At 42.6% G+C, this 20,473-nt stretch overlaps 1 protein-coding gene across 3 annotated transcripts in view; it reads right to left on the minus strand.

Annotated features, from left to right (window-relative positions):
* Positions 1 to 18,290, minus strand: part of PIGU (phosphatidylinositol glycan anchor biosynthesis class U) — a 96,494-nt gene extending 78,204 nt beyond the window's left edge. Inside the window, exons 1-3 of one of the 3 annotated variants that reach the window (XM_055544820.1) lie at positions 18,126 to 18,264; positions 17,327 to 17,462; positions 13,811 to 13,875 (exon numbers count right to left, since the gene is read on the minus strand). In XM_055544820.1, coding sequence (XP_055400795.1) covers positions 13,811 to 13,875; positions 17,327 to 17,450 — 189 coding nt within the window. In that variant the 5' untranslated portion in view covers positions 17,451 to 17,462; positions 18,126 to 18,264. Of the gene's footprint in view, positions 1 to 13,810; positions 13,876 to 17,326; positions 17,463 to 18,125 lie in introns of all 3 variants that reach the window. The other 2 variants (XM_055544818.1, XM_055544821.1) reach the window with 2 other exon arrangements.
* Between the last annotated feature and the right edge of the window lie 2,183 nt (positions 18,291 to 20,473).

The following is a 20,473-nucleotide window of genomic DNA, read 5'->3' on the forward strand; positions in this document are numbered from 1 at the left end:
AACTAAAGAGCGTCTTGATGAAAGTGAAAGAGGAGAGTGAAAAAGTTGGCTTAAAGCTCAACATTCAGAAAACGAAGATCATGGCATCTGGTTCCATCACTTCATGGCAAATAGATGGGGCAACAGTGGAAACAGTGTCAGACTTTATTTTTCTGGGCTCCAAAATCACTGCAGGTGGTGATTGCAGCCATGAAATTAAAAGATGCTTACTCCTTGGAAGGAAAGTTATGACCAACCTAGACAGCATAAAAACCAGAGACATTACTTTGTCAACAAGTTCCATCTAATCAAGGCTATGGTTTTTCCAGTGGTCATGTATGGATGTGAGAGTTGGACTATAAAGAAAGCTGAGCACTGCAGAATTGATGCTTTTGAGCTGTGGTGTTGGAGAAGACTCTTGAGAGTCCCTTGGACTGCAAGGAGATCCAACCAGTCCATGCTAAAGGAGATCAGTCCTGGGTGTTCATTGGAAGGACTGATGTTGAAGCTGAAACTCCAATACTTTGGCCACCTGATGCAAAGAGCTGACTCATTTGAAAAGACCCTGATGCTAGGAAAGATTGAGGGCAGGAGAAGGGGACGACAGAGGATGAGATGGTTGGATGGCATCACCAACTCAATAGACATGGGTTTGGGTGGACTCCGGGAGTTGGTGATGGACAGGGAGGCCCGGAGTGCTGCAGTTCATGAGGTCGCAAAGAGTCGGACATGACTGAACTGAAGTGGACTTCACTAATCTCTAAACTTTACCCAATTCTTTCTTCAAACTTTTATGGGGATAATCACTTTATCTTTTTCTAATGATACCCAGATCACTGATTTTAGATTTTCTGCCTTCCTAACATGGTCAATCCTCCAACAACATGGGGGCTAGTGGTACTGGCTTCCATGCAGTAAAAAAATCTGAGTATAATTTTATAGTTGGCCCTCCATACCCATGGTTCTCCAGCCTCGAATTTAACCAACCTCAGATTGTGCAGTACTGCAGTACATATTTATTAGAAAAAAAACCTGCATATAAGTGAACCTACCTATGCACTTCAAACTTATGTTGTTCAAGGGTCAATGCATATTCATTTAAAGCAATAAATTTTCCTCTGAGTATGGCTTTAGCTGTATCATACAAATTTTGAGATGTTGTTTTATCACCTTCAGTTTAAAATACTCGAATTTCCGCTGAGATTTTTTTCGAGACTAAAGTGTATAGTGTTTAATTTCAAATTATTTTAAACTTTTTTTTTTATATTTTTGTAATGTATTTATTATTATCAGATCAGATCAGTCACTCAGTCGTGTCCGACTCTTTGCGACCCCATGAATCGCAGCACGCCAGGCCTCCCTGTCCATCACCAACTCCCAGAGTTCACCCAGACTCACGTCCATCGAGTCAGTGATGCCATCCAGCCATCTCATCCTCTGTCGTCCCCTTCTCCTCCTGCCCCCAATCCCTCCCAGCATCAGAGTCTTTTCCAATGAGTCAACTCTTCGCATGAGGTGGCCAAAGTACTGGAGTTTCAGCTTTAGCATCATTCCTTCCAAAGAAATCCCAGGGCTGATCTCCTTTAGAATGGACTGGTTGGATCTCCTTGCAGTCCAAGGGACTCTCAAGAGTCTTCTCCAACACCACACTTCAAAAGCATCAATTCTTCAGCGCTCAGCCTTCTTCACAGTCCAACTCTCACATCCATACATGACCACAGGAAAAACTGTAGCCTTGAGTAGATGAACCTTTGTTGGCAAAGTAATGTCTCTGTTTTGAATATGCTATCTAAGTTGGTCATGAGCATTACTTTACTAGCGTGTGAGATGAGTGCAATTGTGCGGTAGTTTGAGCATTCTTTGGCATTGCCTTTCTTTGGGATTGGAATGAAAACTGACCTTTTCCAGTCCTGTGGCCAATGCTGAGTTTTCCAAATTTGCTGGCATATTGAGTGCAGCACTTTCACAGCATCATCTTTCAGGATTTGGAATAGCTCAACTGGAATTCCATCACCTCCACTAGCTTCGTTCATAGTGATGCTTTCTAAGGCCCACTTGACTTCACATTCCAGGATGTCTGGCTCTAGGTCAGTGATCACACCATCGTGATTATCTGGGTTGTGAAGATCTTTTTTGTACAGTTCTTCTGTGTATTCTTGCCACCTCTTCTTAATATCCTCTGCTTCTGTTAGGTCCATAACATTTCTGTCCTTTATCGAGCTCATCTTTGCATGAAATGTTCCTTTGGTAGCTCTGATTTTCTTGAAGAGATCCCTAGTCTTTCCCATTCTGTTGTTTTCCTCTATTTCTTTGCATTGATCGCTGAAGAAGGCTTTCTTATCTCTTCTTGCTATTCTTTGGAACTCTGCATTCAGATGTTTATATCTTTCCTTTTCTCCTTTGCTTTTCGCTTCTCTTCTTTTCACAGCTATTTGAAAGGCCTCCCCAGACAGCCATTTTGCTTTTCTGCATTTCTTTTCTATGGGAATGTCTTGATCCCTGTCTCCTGTACAATGTCACGAACTTCATTCCATAGTTCATCAGGCACTCTATCAGATCTAGGCCCTTAAATCTATTTCTCACTTCCACTGTATAATCATAAGGGATTTGATTTAGGTCATACCTGAATGGCCTAGTGGTTTTCCCTACTTTCTTCAATTTAAGTCTGAATTTGGCAATAAGGAGTTCATGGTCTGAGCCACAGTCAGCTCCCGGTCTTGTTTTTGCTGACTGTATAGAGCTTCTCCATCTTTGACTGCAAAGAATATAATCAATCTGATTTCGGTGTTGACCATCTGGTGATGTCCATGTATAGAGTCTTCTCTTGTGTTCTTGGAAGAGGGTGTTTGTTATGACCAGTGCATTTTCTTGGCACAACTCTATTAGTCTTTGCCCTGCTTCATTCCGTATTCCAAGGCCAAATTTGCCTGTTACTCCAGGTGTTTCTTGACTTCCTACTTTTGCATTCCAGTCCCCTATAATGAAAAGGACATCTTTTTGGGGTGTTAGTTCTAAAAGGTCTTGTAGGTCTTCATAGAACCGTTCAACTTCAGCTTCTTCAGCATTACTGGTTGGGGCATAGACTTGGATTACTGTGATATTGAATGGTTTGCCTTGGAAAAAAACAGAGAGCATTCTGTCGTTTTTGAGATTGCATCCAAGTACTGCATTTCAGACTCTTTTGTTGACCATGATGGCCACTCCATTTCTTCTGAGGGATTCCTGCCCGCAGTAGTAGATATAATGGTCATCTGAGTTAAATTCACCCATTCCAGTCCATTTCAGTTTGCTGATTCCTAGAATGTCGACATTCACTCTTGCCATCTCTTGTTTGACCACTTCCAATTTGCCTTGATTCATGGACCTGACATTCCAGGTTCCTATGCAATATTGCTCTTTACAGCATTGGACCTTGCTTCTATCACCAGTCACATCCACAGCTGGGTATTCTTTTTGCTTTGGATCCATCCCTTCATTCTTTCTGGAGTTATTTCTTCACTGATCTCCAGTAGCATATTGGGCACCTACTGACCTGGGGAGTTTCTCTGAAAGTGGAGAGTGAAAAAGTTGGCTTAAAGCTCAACATTCAAAAATGAAGATCATGGCATCTGGTCCCACCACTTCATGGGAAATAGATGGGGAAACAGTGGAAATAGTGTCAGACTTTATTTTTGTGTGCTCCAAAATCACTACAGATGGTGACTGCAGCCATGAAATTAAAAGACGCTTGCTCCTTGGAAGGACAGTTATGACCAACCTAGATAGCATATTCAAAAGCAGAGACATTACTTTGCCAACAAAGGTTCGTCTAGTCAAGGCTACGGTTTTTCCTGTGGTCATGTATGCATGTGAGAGTTGGACTGTGAAGGCTAAGCGCCGAAGAATTGATGCTTTTGAAGTGTGGTGTTGGAGAAGACTCTTGAGAGTCCCTTGGACTGCAAGGAGATCCAACCAGTCCATTCTGAAGGAGATCAGCCCTGGGATTTCTTTGGAAGGAATGATGCTAAAGCTGAAACTCCAGTACTTTGGCCACCTCATGCAAAGAGTTGACTCATTGGAAAAGACTCTGATGCTGGGAGGGATTGGGGGCAGGAGGAGAAGGGGACGACAGAGGATGAGATGGCTGGATGGCATCACTGACTCGATGGACGTGAGTCTGGGTGAACTCTGGGAGTTGGTGATGGACAGGGAGGCCTGGCGTGCTGCGATTCATGGGGTCGCAAAGAGTTGGACACGACAGCGACTGATCTGATCTGATCTGATCTAGGTTGGTCATAACTTTCCTTCCAAGAAGTAAGCGTCTTTTAATTTCATGGCTTCAGTCACCATCTGTAGTGATTTTGGAACCCAGAAAAATAAAGTCTGACACTGTTTCCACTGTTTCCCCATCTATTTCCCATGAAGTGGTGGGACCAGATGCCATGATCTTCGTTTTCTGAACGTTGATCTTTAAGCCAACTTTTTCACTCTCCACTTTCACTTTCATCAAGAGGCTTTTGAATTCCTCTTCACTTTCTGCCATAAGGGTGGTGTCATCTGCATATCTGAGGTTATTGATATTTCTCCCAGCAATCTTGATTCCAGTTTGTGTTTCTTCCAGTCCAGCATTTCTCATGGTATACTCTGCATATAAGTTAAATAAACAGGGTGACAATATACAGCCTTGACGAAATCCTTTTCCTATTTGGAACCAGTCTGTTGTTCCATGTCCAATTCTAACTGTTGCTTCCTGACCTGCATACAAATTTCTCAAGAGGCAGATCAGGTGGTCAGGTATTCCCATCTCTTTCAGAATTTTCCACAGTTTATTGTGATCCACACAGTCAAAGGCTTTGGCATAGTCAATAAAGCAGAATTTTCAATGATTTCAATCATTTAAAATGTGTTGTGACTTGCTTTGTGTTCCATCATATGGTCAATTTTGTAAGTGTTCCACACACATTTTAAAAAATGTGCATGTTAACATTTTTTGGTGTGATATTTTATGGATGACATCTAGGTTGTTTGTTAAGTATTTATTCAAATCTACTATGTTCTTATTGATTTTCTGGTCTGTTTGTTATATCAGAGACTGAGATACATATGTTAAAATATCCCTCTATGACTGTGGGTTTGTCTATTTCTTCTTTTAGTCATGTCACTTTTATAGATTTTAAAGCTATGTAGTTAGATGAATTTAAGTGTAGAATTGCTGTATCATCTGGGTGTTGATCAATTATTAAAAATAATTCTCTTTGCCTCTAACAATGTTTTTTTGTCTTAAAATGTTCTACCAGGTTCCACTCTGGGCAGGTTGTTTTGCCGTCTGAGCGTTAGTTTCTAGTTTCCTCAGCCATAAAACACATATAGTGACCTATTTCACATGGTTCTTGGGAGAATTAACTGGTAACATTCACAAAGTACTCAGCATAGTGCCTAGCACACAGTAAACCTCAATATGTTAGCTACCTGAGATCAACTTTTTACCTCCTTTTGAAAATAGGGGCCTCAGCTTTGCCTTTCAAAGTTCTCAAAGAATTAAACTTCTACAACTATCTATTAATGGATTCTCTTTTGCATTTATCTTTGTCTGTAAGAGGTAACAACTTGATATTTATATTACCAATAGCCTACTTTTGAAATGTTTTGATGCTTCAGATAGTTTTTGAATGGCACTAAATAGAACAGAACAAACTGTTCTCAAAAAGTCTATCAGCACGGGGGCTTGTTTCCTTAATGAACTAACAAGTACATAGCAGTTATTTTAACTGCGTATTCCAACTCCCCTCCCCCGTTCTCACTTACAGCCAACATTTCTTATTTCACTGAGAAAAGAGAAGCAATTACATGAGAACCACCTTATTTTCCCACTACCCAGTTGATCAATTTCCTCTATCTATACTTATACTCTCTACTTTTCTTGTATTAACAATGGAGGAAGTTCCATTCTTCCTATTTAAAACCAAATCCTCCACCTGTCAACCGGATCCCATTCCTTCTGATCTCCTCAAAGACATTGCTCATTTGATCTTTCTTACATTCTCAACTTCATATCCACAGAATTCTTCCCATCAGCATTCAATATGCAGATCTTCATATTTTAAAAATCTTCACTAGACATCTCTATCCAGCTTCCATACCATTTCTCTGCCCTCCTTTAGAGTGAAACTCCTCAAAAAGGTTGTCTCTACTCTGTCTTTCCATCTTTCCCTCAATGTATGTCAGTAAGTCGCTTGTCCCTATACTCCACTGAAATTACTGCTGCCAAAGATCTCAATTTTGGCAAATTAATCATCAATTTTTAGTCTAAATTTTCTCAACCTTGAAATAGCATTTGACATTGTTTTTGTTGTTGTTTAGTAGCTAAGTCATGTCCAACTCTTTGCGACTCCATGGACTGTAGCCCAGTATGCCCCTCTGTCCATGGGATTTTGCAGGAAAGATACTGGAGTGGTTTGCCATTTCCTTCTCCAGGGGATCATTCCCAACCCAGGGATCAAACCCACGTCTCCTGCTTGGCAGGCAGATTCTATACCACTGAGCCACCTAGTAAGTTCTGACATAGTTTTTACTCCTTCCTTAAAGCATTTAGCTTCCATGAACTACATTCTCTTGATTTTCCACCCTTTCAGCTCTATTTGCTAGTACCTCTTTCCCTTCCCAACCTTGATGTACTGGATAGCTCCAGGTCCTCGAATTCTTCTTTATGTAAATTCACTCTCTAGATATCTCAGTTATCTATTTCTGTGTAACAAATTATCCAAAAACTTAATAGCTTAAAACAGTACACATTTATTATCTCACACAGTGCCTAAGAGTCAGGAATCCAGGAATGGCTTAACTGGGTGGTTCTGGCACAGAGTCTCTCATGAGATTGCAGCCAAGCTGTCAGCTAGGGCTGTAGTATCTAAAAGAGCTTAAGTATCTGCTCCAAGCTTACTCATATGGGTGTTGACAACAAGATTCAGTTCCACAACACAAAGGCTTCCTTAAGGTTGGTCATGACATGGCTTCCCCCAGAGAAAGTCTACAATGGAAGCTGTTAACTGGGGAGATCATACCCCAAGATCACAAGGCCACTGCTATCTCCCTAAAATCCTGGATTGAGACCCTCACCTCCAGGTTGGCTACTCTACCTGAGAATCCACCTGCTCTGACTGGGCTTACTACAAGGCCAATGTGAAGGCTGGCGTGGCAGATGACTTTGGAAAGAAGTTTAATTCCTTGCAGGTTCCCATGTCACAGCATAAATATACTATCCAGTTGGAGGCTAAAGAAAAAGATGCAAATACTGTTCTGAGTTCTGTTTCTCTCAAAGGCCAGGACTAAGGAATAGGAGACAGCTGGAGATGAAGAACATGGTTCCATTTGATCAGTAACCATTTAGAACGTGAATGAAGTTTTTCCAGAAACCAAATTAGACAAGAAGTATCCCAATTTATCTTATACAGGAGGAAGCTCAGGCGCTCATCTTACAAACACTGGACATTAAAAACAAACAAACAAAAAATTAAATAAAACAATTTTATTAAAAGATAGATAAAGACGAGGGGTGAAGGAGGAGAGAAATAGGTGAGGGAGATTAAGAAGCACAAACTTTCAGTTGAAAAATAAATGAGTCACAGGTCTGAAAAGTACAGCATGGGGAACATGATTAGCAATCATGTAATGTGGTATTGGAGAAGACTCCCGAGAGTACCTTGGAGATCAAACCAGTCAATCCTAAAGGAAATTAGTCCTGAATATTCATTGGAAGGACTGATGCTGAAGCTGAAGCTCCAATACTTTGACCACCTGATGCAAAGAACTGACTCAATGGAAAAGACCCTGATGCTGGGAAAGATCGAAAGCAGGAAGAGAAGGGGACGACAGAGGATAAGATGGTTGGATGGCACCACCGACTCAATGGGACATAAGCTTGAGCAAGCTCCAGGAGCTGGTGATGGACAGGGAAGCCTGGTGTGCTGCAATCCATGAGGTCACAAAGAGTCAGACACGACTAAGTGACTGAACTGAACTGAATATCCTTGTTTGTTGACAAATGACAACTAGACTTATGGTGAGCACTTAAAAATGTATACAAATATGCAGTCACTATGTTATACACTGGGAACTAACACAGTGTTGCATGTAAACTATACTTCAAAAAGAAAAGAGAGATCAGAGTAGGAGGGAAAACTGGATAAAGATAGTCAAAAGGTACAAATTTTCAGTTATAAAATAAATAAGTTCTATCTAAGGATGTAATGTACAATAAATGATAAATATAGGTAGCACTTCTATAGTTATAAATGAAAGTTGTTAAGAGAGTAAATCCTAAGAGTTTGCATCACAAGGGAAAAACCATTTCTATTTCATTAATGTATCTACTGTGGTCATTATTTCATGATGGATAAAAGTTAAATCATTATGCTGTATAAAACTTACCCAGTGTTGTATGTCAATTACATCTCAATAAAAGTGGAAAAGAAAAGATACCAAGACAGATAGGGAGATATAGAGATTGAAAGAAAATCCAAACTCCTAACCATGTCTACAAAAAGTCCTGTATCATCAGGCCCCTAATTTCTTACAACTTATCTCTATTATTCTCCTTTGCTCATTCTGCCTTAGCAACACTGATCATCTTTCTGCAACTCACAAATGCCAAACTCATTCCCAAATCAGGGCCATCATATGGCTTGCTTGATTCATTTAGATCTCTTATTCAAATTTCACTTCCTCAAGTGCCTTCCCTGAACACACTAAAATAGTCATATATATGACCACCACTCTTTATCCTTTTGCTGCTGCTGCTGCTGCTAAGTCGCTTCAGTCGTGTCCAACTCTGTGCGATCCTGTAGACGGCAGCCCACCAGGCTCCCCCGTCCCTGGGATTCTCCAGGCAAGAACACTGGAGTGGGTTGCCATTTCCTTCTCCAATGCATGAAAGTGAAAAGTGAAAGTGAAGTCACTCAGTCGTGCCCAACTCTTAGCGACCCCATGGACTGCAGCCTACCAGGCTCCTCCATCCATGGGATTTTCCAGGCAAGAGTACTGGAGTGGGGTGCCATTGCCTTCTCCGCTTTATCCTTTTACTCAGCTTTATTTTTCTATATATACTTACCATTTAACTACCACATCAAACTTAACATCAAACTACCGCACAATTGCACTCATCTCACATGCTAGTAAAGTAATGCTTAAAATTCTCCAAGCCAGGATTTGGCAATATGTGAACTATGAACTTCCAGAGGTTCAAACTGGTTTTAGAAAAGGCAGAGGAACCAGAGATCAAATTGCCAACATTCGCTGGATCATCGAAAAAGCAAGAGTTCCAGAAAAATATCTATTTCTGCTTTATTGACTATGCCAAAGCCTTTGACTGTGTAGATCACAATAAACTGTGGGAAATTCTGAAAGAGATGGGAATACCAGACCACCTGACCTGCCTCTTGAGAAACCTATATGCAGGTCAGGAAGCAACAGTTAGAACTGGACATGGAACAACAGACTGGTTCCAAATAGGAAAAGGAGTATGTCAAGGCTGTATATTGTCACCCTGCTCATTTAACTTCTATGCAGAGTACATCATGAGAAACGCTGGGCTGGAGGAAGCACAAGCTGGAATCAAGACTGCTGGGAGAAATACCAATAACCTCAGATATGCAGATGATATCACCCTTATGGCAGAAAGCGAAGAAAAACTAAAGAGCGTCTTGATGAAAGTGAAAGAGGAGAGTGAAAAAGTTAGCTTAAAGCTCAACATTCAGAAAACTAAGATCATGGCATCTGGTCCCATCACTTCATGGCAAACAGATGGGGAAACAGTGGAAACAACGGCTGACTTTATTTTTCTGGGCTCCAAAATCACTGCAGATGGTGGCTGCAGCCATGAAATTAAAAGACACGTACTCCTTATAAGGAAAGTTATGACCAACCTAGACAGCATATTAAAAAGCAGAGACATTACTTTGCCAACAAAGGTCCATCTAGTCAAGGTTATAGTTTTTCCAGTGGTCATGTATGGATGTGAGAGTTGGACTATAAACAAAGCTGAGCGCTGCAGAATTGATGCTTTTGAGCTGTGGTGTTGGAGAAGACTCTTGAGAGTTCCATGGACTGCAAGGAGATCCAACCAGTCCATCCTAAAGGAGATCAGTCCTGGGTGTTCATTGGAAGGACTGATGTTGAAGCTGAAACTCCAATACACTGGCCACCTGATGCGAAGAGCTGACTCATTTGAAAAGACCCTGATGCTGGGAAAAACTGAGGGCAGGAGGAGAAGGGGACAACAGAGGATGAGATGGTTGGATGGCATCACCAACTCAATGGACATGGGTTTGGGTAGACTCTGGGAGTTGGTGATGGACAGGGAGGCCTGGCGTGCTGCAGTTCCTGGGGTAGCAAAGAGTTGGACACAACTGAGTGACTGAACTGAAGTGAACTGAACTTACCATTTAAGTGAAATCACATTTAAAAAATTTAGCTTTATGGAGGTATGCTGCTGCTGCTGCTGCTGCTGCTGCTAAGTCGCTTCAGTCGTGTCCGACTCTGTGTGACCCCATAGACGGCAGCCCACCAGGCTCCCCCATCTCTGGGATTCTCCAGGCAAGAACACTGGAGTGGGTTGCCATTTCCTTCTCCAATGTATGAAAGTGAAAAGTGACAGTGAAGTCGCTCAGTCGTGTCTGACTCTTAGCGACCCCATGGACTGCAGCCTACCAGGCTCCTCCGTCCATGGGATTTTCCAGGCAAGAGTGCTGGAATGGGGTGCCATTGCCTTCTCCGTTATGGAGGTATAGTTGGTATAAAAAAGATATACAACTTGACATGTTCTGACCTATGTATACACCCATGAAAGCATTACCACAATCAAGATGGTGAACATATCTACCATTCCCAAATGTTCACCTATTTTACTGTTCATTCCAAAGGACCAACTATATTTCTGTGCCTTTCCATACTTTCTGTTTTCTGTTTCATTTGTTTCCATTCAGGTAGTTATTATTCCTTTTATTCTGCTTACTTTTGAGTTATCTTCTTTTTCTAGTTTCTTAAGATAGAAACTGAGGTCAATGATTTGAGACTTTCTTCTTTTTTAATATAGGCATTTTACATCATAAATTTCCCACATATTTTGATAGGCTGCGTTTTCATTTTCATTCATTCAAAATACTAATTTCCCTTCTGATTTCTTCTTTGATCATGGGTTATTGAGGAATATGTTACTTAGCTTGCAAATACTCGGGGATTTTCCAGGTATCTTTCTGGTATTAATTTTTCACTTGATTCCATTGTGGTCAGAGAATATACTTTGTATGATGTCAATCCTTTTATTAAATTTATTGAGCCTATTTTATTTCTCAGAATATGATCTATCTTGCAAATACACACTTGAAGGGATTATGTATTTTGCTGTTATTGGATAGAATGTTCTGTAAATGTCAATGAAGTCAAAATGGTTGGTGTATTGTTCAAGTTTTCTCTATCCCTGTTGACTCTGCTTGTTCTATCAATCATTTACAGAGCGATACTGAAATCTCAGACTATAACTGGAGATCTGTCGATTTCTCCTTGCAGTTCTATCCATCTTCATGTACTCTGAAACTCTATTAGGTGCATAAGCATCAGGACTGTTATGTCTTCTTGATAAACTGACCCTTTCATCATGATGAAATTATTTTCTTTATCCTTGGCAATATTCTTTGCTCTTTTTACTAACTTATTGTCTGTTTCTCTCAAAAATATGAGAATAATAATGCCAAGGACTGTGTCTTGTTTTATACACCTAGCATCTAGCAGGGTCGCTGGCATTTGGTGTGTACTTAATAACTCTTTGTTAAAGGAAAGAGAGAAGGGAAGAAGGGGTTGGAATACATATGCAGATACAGAGCGAGGCACTAGGAATAAGTGATCAAAAGATGCCAGAACACGTTCTAAGCAGCACATATCATAATGGGTAAAACAAGTACAGAGGCAGTTTCAAGAGTATGATATGAGTCATGAAAAGGATAAGCACAAGATGCTTCGAAAGATACAGGAGAAACATCTAACTTAGTCTAAGGTGATGAGGGATGGCTTCCTGGAGGAGGCAAAACCTAAGCTAGTATCTGAACAGCAGGGTCAACCACAAAAAGAGAGAAGAATGGCCCTCTATAAAACAAAGACAACAGCATGAACAAAGACATAGGCAAGAGAGAATATGGTACTGAAGCATAATAAAACCATGTCAGAACTCTGTCAGGGGTTCCTATTCTATAGAAAACATACTGCCTAAGGCACACAGCACACTGAGCTCTCCTGGCTACTAGGCTATGCTTGTATATGCCCATACACTTCTGTTCCCAATTTCTGAATTGTGTGCTCATAGTCTCATAGAGACTTCCCTGGTGGCTCAGATGGTAAAAGCGTCTGCCTACAATGTGGGAGACCGGGGTTCGATCCCTGGGTCGGGAAGATCCCCTGGAGAAGGAAATGGCAACCCACTCTAGTATTCTTGCCTGGAAAATCCCATGGACGGAGAAGTTTCGTAGGCTACAGTCCATGGGGTCCCAAAGAGTGGGACACGACTGAGCGACCTCACTTTCACTTTCAAAGAGTCTCAAATTTTTCCTAACCTGTTTCTGCTGGCAGTTCTTGTTATTGTGGTTCAATTAGACAGTAATACAAAGATAACGAAGTATGAATACAAAAGAGTTGTTATCTCCATGAGAACCAAGTTGAATGCTTTAAAAAGACTAGATAGGAGAACCAAAAAAACTGTTCTCAAAGTAGGTATGAGGGAGATAGTTGTAAAAATTAAGGGCTAAATTGCCTAATTAGAAGACGTCTAAATGATAAAGCCAATAAAAAAGGTCTGGGGCTTTCCTGGTGGCTCAGTGGTAAGGAATTTGCCTGTCAATGCAAGGACATGGGTTCAATCCCTGGTCCTGGAAGATCCACATGCTGCGGGGCAACTAAGCCTGTGCACTACAACTAAAGGGCCTATGCTCTAGAGCCCAGGAGCCACAACTACTGGGCCCAGGTGCTATAACTACTGAAGCCCTCGGGCCTACAGCCCATGCTCCACAGCAAAAGAAGCCATCACGATGAGAAGCCCAAGTACTACAACCAAGAGTAGCCCCTGCTCGCCAAGACAGAAAGCCCACACAACAGTGAAGACCCAGCAGAGCCAAACATTAAATTAAAAAAAAAAAAATGGGGAGGAAGAAGTGGAAAGACATGTGGTTGAGGGAGTGAGCAGGACCCACAGGGCTTTGTATGTACCCTAAGGTGCTTGGATTTTATCCTGAAATCAGTGTCAAGCAGGACAGTGACAAAATCAGATTCACATTTCAGGAAGATGGCTCTGACTACAGGATAAAATAAAAAGGACCAAGACTGAATGCAGAAGGACTTGTCAGGAAGCTGTTGTAGTAACCCAAATAAGAGATGATAGTGACCTAAGAGTGATTTTACTATTCTTAAGAAGTAACTTTATGGGTTAAATGGCTTTGGTGGGCTTTCTAAGAAACCAACACTGCTGACACAGTTTTCACAGGAAAGCATGTTCCAAAGAACAAATTACATGCCAATTAGCATATAACCTATTCATGAACTACGAACTGTTTACAACTTATCTGCCAACAAAAATGGTAACTTCCACAGAAGTCTCATCTGCTTCCCCAAATTACAATCTAAATCTGGATCATTTCCACTACAATTGTGAAACCCTCTTCTTAAGCAGAAGACATCTAAAAAAAGGGGCTGTTTCTAAATATGATTTTCAAAAATAGATCTTTTTAAATGTTTGTACAAAACAGAGGTTAGGTTTGGCATCTGTGACTATAAACTACTGTTAGTACCCAGAAAAGAAAGCAAAAACACTTACTTCATGAAACACTGCTCCAGAATAAGGAGACACTCCCAAGTCCAACAGTGAGAGGCCTTCAACCACTGAAAAGTAAGACATCCAAGTTCACTCTTACTTTAGAGACATATGCAGACTGGCCATAAACCAAAGTGCTAGATAACTCCCAAGAACAAGAAGGGCTTCCCAATTTTACCTCATTTTACCTCCATTTTACCTCATTACCCCCTTTTACCTCATTCCCAGCAAGTGATTTTAAGTCTTGATTTCAGATGATGGTGAACCTTCTTCCCTACAGAGCAACTCTTTTCATTGTGGGGCAACACTCATTATGAAAAAATTTTATATTAAACCTTAACATTCCTTCAATCTTCTTCTAACTTCCACCCATGCTAAAAAGGGTTTTGTTTGCAAATTCCCTGGTGGTCCGGTGGTATGGACTTGGCACTTTCCTGCCAGATGCCCAGGTTCAATCCTTGGGCAGAAAACTAAGATTCTGCAAGCCCCTGCCAAATAAATAAATAATAACAAGTGTTTCACTTCTACATATTCTGCTCCATTGCAAAAAACAGCAAAATAACAAATTAGAAGCTGTGAGAAATGTGGAATAGGAAAATGGGCAGTTGTTCTCATATGCTGACTGTTTGAGTGACATTTGTTATTAACTTTTCTACAAGCAACATGTATTTTCAAGTGTGTGCCTCTTGATCCAGAAACAATTGTTCTTACAGTAGTTTATTGGGGGAAATAACTGGACAAGTGCCCAAAGAAATATGTTCCTTATTATGCTCAGAGTACTAAAATATTAAAAATTAATATTTCATTAATGTTTAATTAATGGATATGTATGTAAATGAATTAAGAAGTGTATACATATATGTAGGCTTCCCTGGTGGCTCAGACAGTAAAGCGTCTGCCCGCAATGCAGGAGATCCGGGTTCGATTCCTGGGTCGGGAATAACCCCTGGAGAAGGAAATGGCAATCCACTCCAGCACTCTTGCCTGGAAAATCCCATGGATGGAGGAGCCTAATAGGCTACAGTTCATGGGATCGCAAAGAGTCAGACACGACTGAGCGACTTCACTCTCCTTTCCTTTCCTTTATACATATATGTATGGGTGGATAGAGAAAAGCACTTTATAGTTAGAAATCATACTTTGCTATTAATAATTGAATAAATAAACAGGTAAAAGAGAAAAGAAAACTCTTCCTTACAGAGAAGTGTAAATGTCAAATGTAGAGGAAAGATGAAAATAGATAATCACCATTTGGCAGATCCCACAGTAATAATCATGAAAGGCAAGTGTCAATAATGGATACTAAAAATTAGTGGGGGACTCTCTCTCCCACGTGCGTGCACTCTTTTCTTTCTCTCTCTCTCTCTCACTCTCCTGCTATCCTCTAAATAAAATAGAGCTGTAACACTGATTTGCCTAAGAGCTGTAGCACAGTTTGTCCAAGACCCAAGAGCTGTGACGCGCCGAGGGCTTTAATGTCTGTTGCTCCAAATCTTTGTTGTGACGAGACAAAGAACCAAGGAACATACACTCGCGTGACATCTATGGTGCCATGACTCAGATATAACCTGGCTGAAATAACCTCTGCGTGAAAGAGGCCAAGCACAGCAGGAGCCCAACTCAGCGAAGCTCCCACGCTAGAAGCAGAAGGCGAAGAAACCCAGCTCAGGGGAAGGCCCATCTTGTTGGAAACCGGGACAGCAAAAAACGAACTCAGCAGAAAGCTCACGCGGCCCAGTCTCAGATTGCAGAAGACCTCCGGTTAAGCAGTCAAGGTACCAAGACATGACTTCTGGATTCACTACTCATGAGTCAAGCCATGGAAGAAAACAGAAGAGGACACTCAATACACCTGTCAACCAGCTACAACAGGCAGTGCCAGTTCAACAAAGATCTAAAACTACAGCTAACCACGGAATATATCACACACCCTTGGACACGGCTATAAGGGCTCTGAGGATTGAGACTAACAAGAGGGGGAGGCCCAATACACCTCATCACCCCAGTTCAGCAGGAAGTAGCCAGAAAGACCTCAACGCCCCTATTCCCAAAGAATTGGGCCTCCCATCTCTTGAGGGGGGAATGTTAGGTAGGTAGAATAGGGAAAAGGAGTCCAAAATGGCGGTGGCTAAGACAAGGAAGGTCCAAGGACCAGAGTGAAGACTTCAGGCAGAACAAACAGCACTCCAGGCTAAGCCCAATTTGCATAGGGCAGGCCTAGGTGGAGGAAAAAACATATAAAAGGAGGAGCCAAAGCGCTTTCTCTCAGACTCTCTCTCCCACGTGCGTGCACTCTTTTCTTTCTCTCTCTCTCTCTCTCACTCTCCTGCTATCTTCTAAATAAAATAGAGCTGTAACACTGAAAAAAAAAAATAAAAAAATAAAAATAAAAATTAGTGGGTAAAAATATGACTGGAAACAGTATTTGCAAGGAGAAAAATAAAAACTTATGTGGGTAAACCTGGCATTCACTATCTTTCTCAAGTGACCTACCTTAATATCACCAGTAATATGCTGACCAGTTAACATTATCAAGTTCCTCCTGACATGATTCTGTGGTGTTTATGCCAAAAATGTGGTTCTTACCCAAAAAACCATAACTTCAATCTCATCATGAGGAAACATCAAGAAAACCTAAACTGAGAGACAAAATAACTGGCCGACTCATTGGAAAAGACTCTGATCCTGGGCAAGATTGAAGGCAGGAGGAGAAGGGGATGACAGAGGACAAGATGATTGGATGGCATCACTGACTCAATGGACATGAGTTTGAGCAAGCTCCAGGTGATGGTGAAGGACAGGGAAGCCTGGCCTGCTACAGTCCGTGGGGTCGCAAAGAGTCAGACACAACTGAGTGACTGAACAATAACATGAAGGAGGAAGCACCCCAGATAGGAAGAAACTAAGGATAGACAACGATTAAATACAATATGGGATCATGATGGGATCTTGGACCAGAGAAAGGACATCTGTGGAACACTGGTAAAAATCCTGTAGGTTAGTTAATGGTATTGGATCAATGTTAATTTTCTGGTTTAGGTCATTGTACTATGATTATGTAGGATATGAGCAGGAGAAGAAGCTGGGTAAAGGGTGGTAGTGGTGATTCAGTTGCTACGTCATGTCTGACTGTTGTGACCCCATAGACTGTAGCTTGCCAGGCTCCTCAGTCCATGGGATTTTCCAGGCAAGAATGGAGTACACTGCCATTCCCTTCTCCAGGGGATCTTCCTGGCCCAGGAATCGAATCTGGGTCTCCTGCATTGCAGGTGGATTCCTTACCATCTGAGTCAACAGGGAAGCTATGGGATAATATTAAAACTCTAGCATTTAAAGTTTGAGAACATGAAAGGGGACCTCTGTGGTGCTGTTCTGTTTGTTGATCTGGGTGCTGCCTACATGGATGTAGACAGTTAGTAAAAAATTTCTTGAGCTCTAAGTTTATTATACTTTAGGAAGAAAGTTTTTTAGAAAATCTTCAAACTCTGGCCCTAACCTCACCCCCATCCCATTACTCACCTACTTTGGATATGTTCACTTCCTTCAACATTTCTTGATCCTGTTTATCTTCTACCTGGAACTTCCCTTTCTCTAATCTCCCTTTCCAAACTCTGCTTCCTTCAAGAGTTAGCTCAAATTCCATAGCCTTAAGAAACTGGAAAAGGAGGGGATGCTTTCTTCAAGATCAGAACTCCAAGGAAGGAACTGGATGTACACAGGAAGTACACTTTCCACAAATGATTATAATTATCTATTTCTCCCATTAGCCTGTGGATCCTTTGGCCCAAATTCTGTCCCTTTAATATAAAACAATGTTCGATGAAGAACTGCAAGACCTAGGAAGACACAGTAGGAAAAACTGCACTCCAAGTCCCAGACGGAGAATAGGCTTCTAAGCACACTCACTCACACCCTTTCCTCGCTTAGGCAGGATTGGTCCCCGCACTGGGGCTCCCCTCACAGCCACCCCACACCCCAGGGAGCATCATGTGCGAATCTCCCGCCAAATCCCACTCCAGCCAGCATGCACTTCCCTCATCCTGACCCTTCCTCAGATCACGCCTCTCAGCTCAAAACCCGTGTGGGACACACCCCCTCAGATCCCCACCCCTCAGGTGACCGGCCTGTAGGGCCCCAACCTCACCATTGCCCCACGCTCCCTCCTCCCAGCAGCCCCGCTCTCCCGCCTTCTCTAAGTACGCTTGAGTGGGTCAGTTCCCTCAGAATCGAGCTTGCGGCCAATGCCCCCGCCTTCCATTCACAGAGGCCAGGAGCGCACAGGCGGGACCTGACCGCCTACTCGAGCCGGTGGCCTCACCTCTCTTCCAAGAGCTCAGTGGGGACACCACCTCCACCCGCTCCGAGATGAACTCGGCCAGACTGGAGCGGAACAAGGCCGCCCGCACGGTCACGGCCACCACCAGTACCAAGGCCAAGGGAGCCGCCATGATAGCTGGGGCGGGCGCGCAGGCGGAGAAGGAAAGGCGAGTCGGAAGAGCCTGGACCTGCGTACCGCCCCCTGTAGTTCCGCGGACCGGCGCACCTCGCTACTATCGTCGGAGCGGCCAGACTGGGGACTACCACTCCCAGGAGGCCGTGCGGCGAAATGGGGGCGGGACGACGGCAAGCAGGGCGTCTCAACCTCGCCTCAAAGGGTTGGGCGACGTCTCAAACGGTAGTAGGTGAACTGTAAATCACCCGGAGAACGAAATGCTCCTGAAAGATGAAAGGTGAAGGCAATTGTCGTCCTAGGATTGTGAACGAGATTTAAAAAACGTTTGTTTCACTCATGTCTATGTTTTAAATGCTTCAATTCAGTTCAGTCGCTCAGTCGTGTCCGACTATTTGCTTGAGAGTCCCTTGGACTGCAAGGAGATCCAACCAGTCCATTCTGAAGGAGATCAGCCCTGGGATCTCTTTGGAAGGAATGATGCTAAAGCTGAAACTCCAGTACTTTGGCCACCTCATGCGAAGAGTTGACTCATTGGAAAAGACTCTGATGCTGGGAGGGATTGGGGGCAGGAGGAGAAGGGGACGACAGAGGATGAGATGGCTGGATGGCATCACTGACTCGATAGACGTGAGTCTGGGTGAACTCCGGGAGTTGGTGATGGACAGGGAGGCCTGGCGTGCTGCGATTCATGGGGTCGCAAAGAGTCAGACACGACTGAGCGACTGAACTGAACTGAACTGAACTGAGCTGAATTGCAGCAAGCCAGGCCTCCCTGACCATCACCAACTCCTGGAGTTTACTCAAAATCATGTCCATTGAGTCGGTAATGCCATCCAACCATCTCATCCTCTGACATCCCCTTCTCCCGCCTTCAGTCTTTCGCAGCATCAGGGTCTTTTCCAGCATCAGGGTCTTTTCCAATGAGTCAGTTCTTCACATCAGGTAGCCAAGCTTCAGCATCAGTCCTTCCAATGACTATTCAGGACTGATTTCTTTTAGGATGGACTGGTTGGATCTTCTTTCAGTCCAAGGAACTCTCAAGAGTCTTCTCCAACACCACAGTTCAATACCATCAATTCTTTGGTGCTCAGCTTTCCTTATAGTCCAACTCTCACATCCATACGTGACTACTGGAAAAACCATAGCTTTGACTAGATGGACCTTTGTTGGCAAAGTAATGTCTGCTTTTTAATGCTGTCTAGGTTAGTCATAGCATTTCTTCCAAAGAGCAAGCATCTTAATTTCATGGCTGCAGTCACCATCTGCAGTGATTTAGAGCCCCCCAAAATAAAGCCAGTCACTGTTTCCATTGTTTCCCCATCTATTTGCCATGAAGTGATGGGACCGGATGCCATGATCTTAGTTTTCTGAATGTTAAGTTTTAAGCCAACTTTTTCACTCTCTTTCACGTTCATCAACAGGCTCTTTAGTTCTTCACTTTCTGCCATAAGGGTGGTATCATCTGCATATCTGAGGTTATTGATATTTCTCCCACCAATCTTGATTCCAGCTTGTGCTTCATCCAGCCTGGCATTTCACATGATGTACTCTGCATAGAAGTTAAATAAACAGGGTGGCAATCATACAGCCTTGATGTACTTCTTTCCCAATTTGAAACCAGTATATTGTTCCATGTCCAGTTCTAACTGTTGCTTCTTGACCTGCATACAGATTTCTCAGGAGGCAGGTAAGGTGGTCTGGTGTTCCCATCTCTTGAAGAATTTTCCACAGATTTATGTTTTTAAAGAGTATTAAATATGTGTTCATTGACTTATTCTACAGTTTGTTTTTGTTCAGTCCCTAAATCCCCTCCAACTCTGTGACCCCATGGACTGAAGCATGCCTGTCCTTCGCTATCTCTGGGAGTTTGCTCCAACTCATGTCCATTGGGCCCATGATGCCATCCTACCATCTCCTCCTGCCCTCAGTCTTTCCCAGCATCAGGGTCTTTTCCAGTGAGTCCACTGTTCACACCAGGTAGCCAAAGTATTGGAGCTTAAGCTTCATCACCAGTCCTTCCGATAAATATTCAGGGTTGACTTCCTTTAGGATGGACTAGTTTGATCTCCTTGCAGTCCAAGGAACTCTCAAGAGTCTTCTCCAGCACCACAGTTAGAAGGCATTAATTCTTCGGTACTCAGCCTTTTTTATTGTCCAGATCTCTCACCCCTACATGACTACTGGAAAAACCATAGCTTTGACTACACGAACCT

This window comes from Bubalus kerabau, chromosome 13, assembly GCF_029407905.1.
Source record: "Bubalus kerabau isolate K-KA32 ecotype Philippines breed swamp buffalo chromosome 13, PCC_UOA_SB_1v2, whole genome shotgun sequence".
Lineage (NCBI taxonomy): Eukaryota > Metazoa > Chordata > Mammalia > Artiodactyla > Bovidae > Bubalus > Bubalus kerabau.